The sequence below is a fragment of the Pelodiscus sinensis genome, chromosome 2 (assembly GCF_052426305.1).
Source record: "Pelodiscus sinensis isolate ZL-2025 chromosome 2, ASM5242630v1, whole genome shotgun sequence".
Taxonomy (NCBI): Eukaryota; Metazoa; Chordata; order Testudines; family Trionychidae; genus Pelodiscus; species Pelodiscus sinensis.
The window spans coordinates 258082170-258090316 of record NC_143053.1 but is presented as its reverse complement, the minus strand read 5'-3'; the positions used below and the strand labels follow the sequence as shown (position 1 = coordinate 258090316).

General features: G+C 55.5%; 1 protein-coding gene across 1 annotated transcript in view; it reads left to right on the top strand.

Annotated features, from left to right (window-relative positions):
* Positions 1-2736: 2736 nt before the first annotated feature.
* Positions 2737-8147, top strand: part of CCDC12 (coiled-coil domain containing 12) — a 73781-nt gene continuing 68370 nt past the window's right edge. Inside the window, exon 1 of the mRNA XM_075922978.2 lies at positions 2737-2900. Coding sequence (XP_075779093.2) covers positions 2784-2900 — 117 coding nt within the window. The 5' untranslated portion in view covers positions 2737-2783. The remainder of the gene's footprint in view (positions 2901-8147) is intronic.

Here is an 8147-nt window from a genome sequence, read left to right as displayed (position 1 = left end):
GCTGTTGTTGGGCTGATTTTCTCTTGAAAACAGCTAGTGACAATAACGTAATTCGGACAAGCCTAGAGGCGCATTCATGTTGTACATAAAGAAATACTAACACCTAACTTGAGAGAGGTGTTTTCTAGTGGCCTGATTACGGGTCTGTGAGTCAGGAACCCTGGAGCTCTCACTTGTCTGTTACAGTGACTCTCTGTATACCTTTGGGCACGTCACTTAACCATTCCATGTCTCAGTTTCTCCATCTGTAAAATGGGGATTATACTTTCCTTCCTGTTAATTTTAATAGGCAGTCGATCAGGGCTGAAAGCCGATGAGAATTTCTCTTAGTCAGACATAAGTGTCTGTCTGGGAACCTAGCCAACTATGCTTCTGTTCAGTCCGGCGGACAAGAAGTAAGAACAGCTGCCACCCGAGAAACGCAGAACTTGCAAATATGCGCTGTCATTAGCAGGCAAGGTAGCTTGCTGCACAAAGTCATATTCATTGCAGAGGCAGTGGGTGTATAAATGGTTGAGTTGAACCAGGGCTCTTCTCTGGGTTTGAAGATTGTGAGTCATCAGATCTGTTATTTGTGGTCCCAGTCATCCTATCTGATCTTTGCTCAGTGGATGGAGCTGTTAATGGTTCCCTCCCAAGTAACAAAAAAGTAAAGCAGCTTACCTTTGGTTGGCAGATGCCCTGGCAAGTTATTAATTAAAGGCTAAATTAAGTGAGTGTAACTTACTGGCTTCTAAAATGTTACTTTTTTACTGATGGGTTCTTTGGTGGAATAAATGTGGTGGTCTCAAATATCCACATCCCAGAGACCACTAGAATATTCAATACTAAGTGGGCTGACGGACCCATTCTTCCTGCTGTTGGCCTCATCAATACTAGTGGTCAGCGAAACAGACCTCTGGTCTGCCACGTTGCTGAAATACTGGGAGAGCTGCAGCCGGTGCAGAAATTGACTCCTTTGGTACAAACCCAACAGGAAGGCCCCTTTCATAAGGGGAATTCTCCTCTGGTTGTTTTTGCCCATGGCTGTCACTCTCAGCAGGGTCATGGAGACTCAGCTGACCTCTGGCGGGTTAGGATCCATCTAGACTCATAATCACACCTCTCTCTAGTTACTATCTCTGAAGACAGGGCTGAAAGAGGAGTTGTGTAAGCATTATCTTCTCTTTGCACTATACATTAGAAAATCCACCTGAGCCAATTATATTCCTGCCCTGCATCTGTTGGATCAGTTTAATGTGGGACACTTTTCTTTGCCTGTACTAAACTGTTGTACAGGGTTACAGATTCCTAGGGTCAGACTATCCTTCTCCTGTGGATGGAGACCTAGGGTGCAGGGGGAGTTACTTGGTGACAGGAATCCCAGGCAGCACACGGAGACGGAGAGACAGGATAGGAGCCTGGCAAGCCCAGACTATCACAGGGAGGCCTGCTCCTGAAGGCAACAGTGCTGTCCTGTCTCCGACTCTCCCCTGCCACCTCCTCTTACCCTCCCTTCCATTTCCCACTCTCCACTCGGTCCTTCCTCCTTCTCAGTCCTTTTACCCCCTCCTCCAGCCTCCACCCTCAACCTACTCATGCCTCCCGGCCCATCCACCCTGCTCTCTCCTTCTGCCCCAGCCCCTCTGCTCCCCTCCCCCCTGCTCACCCCTCCTGCCCCAGCCCCTCTGCTCCCCTCCCCCCTGCTCGCCCCTCCTGCCCCAGCCCCTCTGATCCCCTCCCCCCTGCTCGCCCCTCCTGGCCCAGCACCTCTGCTCCCCTCCCCCCTGCTCGCCCCTCCTGCCCCACTCCCTCTGCTCCCCTCCCCCACCCTGCTCATCCCTCCTGCCCCAGCCCCTCTGCTCCCCCCCCTGCTCACCCCTCCTGCCCCAGCCCCTCTGATCCCCTCCCCCACCCTGCTCACCCTCCTGCCGCAGCCCCTCCCCCACCCTGCTCTCACCCCAGCCCCTCTTACAGTTGCCAGGTGTCCGGTTTTGAACTGGACAGTCCAGTATTTGAGCTTTCTGTTCGGGAAACAAATTGAGAAAATAGAAATGTCGGGTATTTTCTAAATCGGATGTGATGTAGATTGCGATGTCATGTCAAGTGTGTGCAGTATTTTTGTTGAAACTATCTGGTAACCCTAGCCCCTCTGCTCCCCTCCCCCACCCTCCTGCCCCAGCCCCTTCTGTTCCCCTCCGCCAGCCCCCTCTGCTCCCCTCCCCCACCCTCCTGCCCCAGCCCCCTCTGCTCCCCTCCCCCAGCCCCCTCTGCTCCCCTCCCCCACCCTCCTGCCCCAGCCCCAGCCCCCTCTGCTCCCCTCCCCCACCCTCCTGCCCCAGCCCCAGCCCCCTCTGCTCCCCTCCCCCACCCTCCTGCCCCAGCCCCCTCTGCTCCCCTCCCCCACCCTCCTGCCCCAGCCTCCTCTGCTCCCCTCCCCCACCCTCTGCTCCCCTTCCCCACCCCCTCTGCTCCCCTCCCCCACCCTCCTGCCCCAGCCCCCTCTGCTCCCCTCCCCCACCCTCCTGCCCCAGCCTCCTCTGCTCCCCTCCCCCACCCCCTCCCCCCCTGTTCCCTTTCCCCCCCCCCTCTGCTCCCCTCCCCCACCCTCCTGCCCCAGCCCCCTCTGCTCCCCTCCCCCACCCTCCTGCCCCGCCCCTCCCCCTCCCCCACTCTCCTGCCCCACCCCCCTCTGCTCCCTCCTCCCGGCTCCATCGATGCGCTCGTGGCTCCTCCTGCCCCGCGGGGCCGCTCGATTGGCCGGGCCTGTCCCCCCGCGCGGTGGCTGCCGGGCCGTGGGGAAGATGGCGGCCCCCGTGAGCGGCGCGGGCCCGGGTCCCGGCGTGGGGCGGCTGCAGGAGGCGGCGCTGCGGCGCAGGGAGCGGCTCAAGGCCCTGCGCTGCCGGACCGCGCCGCACAAGGTGAGCCCGCCGCGCCGGGGGGAGGGGCTGGGCTCTTTGTGGGGGAGGGGAGGAGCTGGGGGCCCTGAGGGGGAGGGGCTGGGCTCTTTGTGGGGGAGGGGAGGAGCTGGGGGCCCTGAGGGGGAGGGGCTGGGCTCTTTGTGGGGGAGGGGAGGAGCTGGGGGCCCTGAGGGGGAGGGGCTGGGCTCTTTGTGGGGGAGGGGAGGAGCTGGGGGCCCTGAGGGGGAGGGGCTGGGCTCTTTGTGGGGGAGGGGAGGAGCTGGGGGCCCTGAGGGGGAGGGGCTGGGCTCTTTGTGGGGGAGGGGAGGAGCTGGGGGCCCTGAGGGGGAGGGGCTGGGCTCTTTGTGGGGGAGGGGAGGAGCTGGGGGCCCTGAGGGGGAGGGATCCTGGGAGGAGGCAGGGGGAGGAGCCAGGCTGAGGAGGGAGCCCCGGGTGTAAGGGGGTGTGGGGAGCACTGCTGGTGACTCTGGGGTGGGAGCTGCCGGCGTTGGGGGAATGTGGAGGAGTTTCTGGGGTGGGGTGAGTGTCCCCTGGGGGTTGGAGTTGTGGGAGTGTCTGGGGTTGGGAGGGGGGGGTTGAGGCCACACGGGAGAGAGGCGCTGAGGGAGGCAGGTGCTGTCAGCATGCGTATGGGGCACAGGAACGGGGGGGGGCACAGATGGCCTGGTGGGGATTGGGGTGGGCATAGGGGAGCAGGGTCTTGGGTAGTGTGGATGGGAGTTGGGAGAAGTTTGGGGGTGTCTGGGAAGTGGCAGGAAGGGCCCCAGCAGGACTTGAGCATGGCACTCAACCTACCAGGAACCTGCTGATTGTGCCCTGGTCTGTAACTGGATTTCTGTGGGAGTCATCTCCCTCTGTGTAGGGTTCCCATTGGCTTCATAAAAGCTCTACTATGGTTTCAGGGCATCCCTGTGTGGATCCAATTGCAGAATCAGGGCCCTGCTCTCCTACTTGATTTTTCATTGTTATTTTTGCTTCATTGTGCTGAGTAATCGCATAACCTTGTTGATGTTACCTTTGTTCTTCTCTCTCTACTCTTCTCTTGTGCTTGGTTGTGGTCTTGTCATCCAAATTGTTTGCCTTGTTACTTTAGTTTGTAAGCTCTGTACGGTCATGTCTTCTGTCCATATTGGATGGCATCTAGCACGTATAGTTTTGCGCAATGTTAAAATAATAATAAGCTGCAAAATGAGGTGCACAAATGGGGATCAGAGTTAACTATAAACTGGGGATTAATACTGTCATATTCAAATATTTTGTATTTCATAGCAGTTTCTGACTTATTGGAGGTTAAAAATCTTAATTAATCCTCAAAGTACAGGCAGTCCCCGACTTACGCGGATCCGACTTACGTTGGATCCGCACTTACGAACGAGGCTTTCTCGCCCCGGAGGTCGAGGTGGCGGATTGCTACCTGCGAGCTCCGGGGAGAGAAAGCCCCCTTCGTAAGCTGCTCCGGTGCCCCATGTCTGCTGGAGACCGTCTCCAGCAGACCAGGGGCACCGGGTGTGTTCCCGCGCTTCTGAGGCTTTGCTCTGGCAAAGCCTCAGAAGCGTGGGGAACCGCCGCTGCTGCCCCTTCAGTCCGGGTGCCTGTGGTCTGCTGGGGACCGTCCCCAGCAGACCACAGGCACCGGGACTGAAGGGGCAGCCACGGCGGGGTCCCGCGCCTCTGAGACTTTGCCAGAGCAAAGCCTCAGAGGCGTGGCACCCCGCTGCCGCTGCGGCTCTGCTCCCCATGTCCCTGGTCTGCTGGGGGAGGGGGGGCGCAGCTAGTGTGCCCCCCCCCCCAGCAGACCAGGCTTTTGTTTTGGACCCTGGGGCAGAGCAGCTGGGGCGCTGCCGATTGGTCCTGCAGCGCCGCTCTGGGCACTACTGGACCAACCCGGCAGCACCCCAGCTGCTCTGCCCCAGGCGTCCTGATTCAGCCGCTGCTGGTCAGTTTCAGCAGCGGCTGAATCAGGACGCCTGGGGCAGAGCAGATGGGGTGCTGCTGAGTTGGTCCAGTAGTACCGAGGAGCGGCACTACTGGAGCAACCCAGCAGCACCCCAGCTGCTCTGCCCCAGGCGTCCCCAAGTCAGCCGCTGCTGAAACTGACCAGTGGCTGACTACAGGAAGCCCGAGGCAGAGTTGCTCTGCCCCCGGCTTCCTGGAATTAGCTGCTGATCAGTTTCAGCAGCAGCTGACTTGGGGACGCCTGGGGTTCTTAAGTTGATTCTGTATGTAAGTCAGAACTGGCGGTCAGTTTCAGCAGCGGCTGAATCTGGACGCCAGTTCCGACTTACATACAGATTCAACTTAAGAACAAACCTACAGTCCCTATCTTGTACGTAACCCGGGGACTGCCTGTAATCTATCTGGAGGCTGTTACCTCCATGATACTAATGAGGAAACTGAGACTCTGTGTCTGATTGGCTCAGACCATGCATATGTCAGCATCAGACCCATGATTATGACTTGGGAGTTTCACAGTTCTCAGTTCTGTGTTTATTGCCTGTCAACTTAGTTTCCTAACTTAGTGTTTTGTGATGGTAAATTTGCAATGATAAATGACAGACTACAAGTTCTACATCAGGTGCATGGACACATTTAGTATGAGGACAATAAAGAAAGAACGGGTTGGATAGGGTGAGTGGGGAAAGAGTCCTGTGAAGGAGGAGGAAAGATGGATACAAATTCTGTGGAGAGAGAAAAAGAGTGTGAGCTCCAGTGTGGAGCTGAGGATAAGAGCTTTGGGGTAAAGGAGGGGGCTTTGGTTTGGGGGGGGGAGGGGTTCAGGGCTTGGGCTTACCTTGAGTGGCTCCTAGTAGGAATGTTAAATATGACCAGCAGCCAATGTGCTCAGGTCCCACTCCAGAGGAGCCCCCTGCCACTCCACGCTGTTGCCTCTGTACCGGCTGCTTGTCGCCCCACAGGGTGGCAGCAGCTCCTGTCTGGGAGGGGTGTGAGCTCCCAGACTTGGTGCAAGCCAGAACTGAGCAGGGCTGCCTACCCACCTGGCTCGTAATACATTTTAAATGCAGAGCGGCAGCAGGGGTAGGTCCCGGCCCCCAGCACAAGCCAGGACTTAGCCAGGCTGCTTGCCAGCCTGCTAAAAAATTTACTGGAGGGAAGGGGAAGAAGGCACATAGTCTACAGCATTAACCAATAAGCTTTTGCTTAATTGGTTAATTGACTACACTATTGACTACATCCCTAGCTCCTAGTCAGGGGTGCTAAGGCAGTTTCCTGCCTCTCCTATCACCACAGACCATGCTGTGCCCCAGAAGCAGCTTCCCAGACAATGGGGCTGTGTCTACATTGGCAAGATTTTGTGCAAAATCTTGCTGCCTGTCTACACTGGCCGCGAGTATTTGCACAAGAGCACTGATGTTCTACTGTATGAAATCAGTGCTTCTTGCGCAAATACTCTGACGCTCCCGCTCAGGGATAAGTTGCGCAAGAGGCCAGTGTAGACAGGTAACATCAATTTCTTGCGCAAGAAAGCCCGATGGCTAAAATGGTCATTGGAGCTTTCTTGCGCAAGAGAGCGTCTATACTGGCACGGATGCTTTTGTGCAAAAGCAAATCTTTTGCGCAAAGGCACATTCCAGTATAGATGCTCTCTTGCACAAATACTTTTAACAGAAAAACTTTCCCGTTAAAAGTATTTGCGCAAAATCTTGCTAGTGTAGATGCAGCCTGGGAGTGTGGCGCTAGTACTCAGGGCAGGGGCAGTGCACGGAGCCCTGTGCTCTCTCCCTCCCCACTCCCCCTCAACCTAGAAGCCAGACCTGTTGCCAGCCACTTCTGAGATGCAGAGCAGTCTGCAGTGCCAGGACAGGCGGTGGTTTGCCTTAGCTTCCCCCTGAATCCCCCTGCAGCAAGGAAACCCAGTGCCTGACATTCTATGACCCAGAACTGGTCCGCGACCCATAGTTTGAACACCACTGCCCTAACCCCCTTGTTGGAGATGGAAGTATTTTGTCAACAAAAGTGCCAACAAACAGCATTCACACACACTGACTTTTAATAGCAGGGCTGTGTTGACCCTTAGTTATCAGGAGACATTGATTACACTTTTGGAGTCTTGTCATGTCTCTAGGCATTGTTAGCTACAACTGTAGTGTTCGCCTAGAGAGAAAGAGGCTAAATTTGAGACTTTCACTTTGTTTCCTCAGGGGTATTGAGTTCCTTCAGGATCTAGGGTCTTTGGAAGTCCAGAAGAAATTTATGCAGTTCAGAATTTGGGCTTTTCTTGGAAAACCTGTAATGCACTACACATCTACAGGGCTGTTGACAGCATAGGCTTTACACCAGGTGTGAACTTGGTGCACATTTTCATTCAGTTGCTGACTTAGACTTCAAGATGCAAATATATGTCTCAGGCAAACTGCAGAGCGAAAGCTTCCGTTGTTGTGCTGCTCAGGAACATACAAACTAAGTGTGCTGCTAACTTCTTTTGGGGTAGAAACAGCTGCTTCATGCTGGGGGACTGTGAAGTTGAGATGTTAAATATTGGTTACTTGAATAGTCGAGTAACCTCATGAATTCTTATTGGTTAGCCGACTATTCTGTAGTCCCTGGGGGCGGGGCTGGCAGCCAGTGTGCTCCGACCCCACTCCCAAGGAGCTCTGTGCCACACTGCACTGCTGCCTCTGTATCAGAGGCAGCAGCACAGAGTGCCAGGCCGGAGCTGGTCCACGAGGGAAGCCAGTTTAAAAACCAGCTCCCCTTGTGGACTGGCTGCCTGTCACCCTGTGCTACTGTCTCTGATAAAGAGACAAGAGTGCAAGGTGACTGCAGCCCCTGTCTGGTGTTGGGGGTCTGAGTTCCCGGACCCGGCGTGAGCTGGAACTGAGCCGGCTTGCCTGCCTGCCGGCTCCTAATACACTTCAAATGCAGTGTCACAGCAGGGGTAGTTTCCGGACCTGGCGTGAGCCAGGACTGAGCCGGGCTGTTGGCAAGAGGGAGGGAGGGAAATGCCTGTAGTCTATATCAATAACCTGTAAGCTTTTGCTTATTGGTTATTCGGTTAATTGACTACACTATTACATCCCTACTGCGACGTGTGGCTTCCTTCGTTTCTTCATTTGGATAGATTTTAAAATTAAGTAAACAAATGCAATGCGTGACCAGATTACATTTTTGGCTTCCTGTTGGATCCCACTTAATTGTGGTGCTGCACCTCAACAAGAGATACATACGTTCCTTGAAAAATGAAGAGATGTATTTTTACGTTTTCTGTGTTGGTGGCCTTAAAGATTC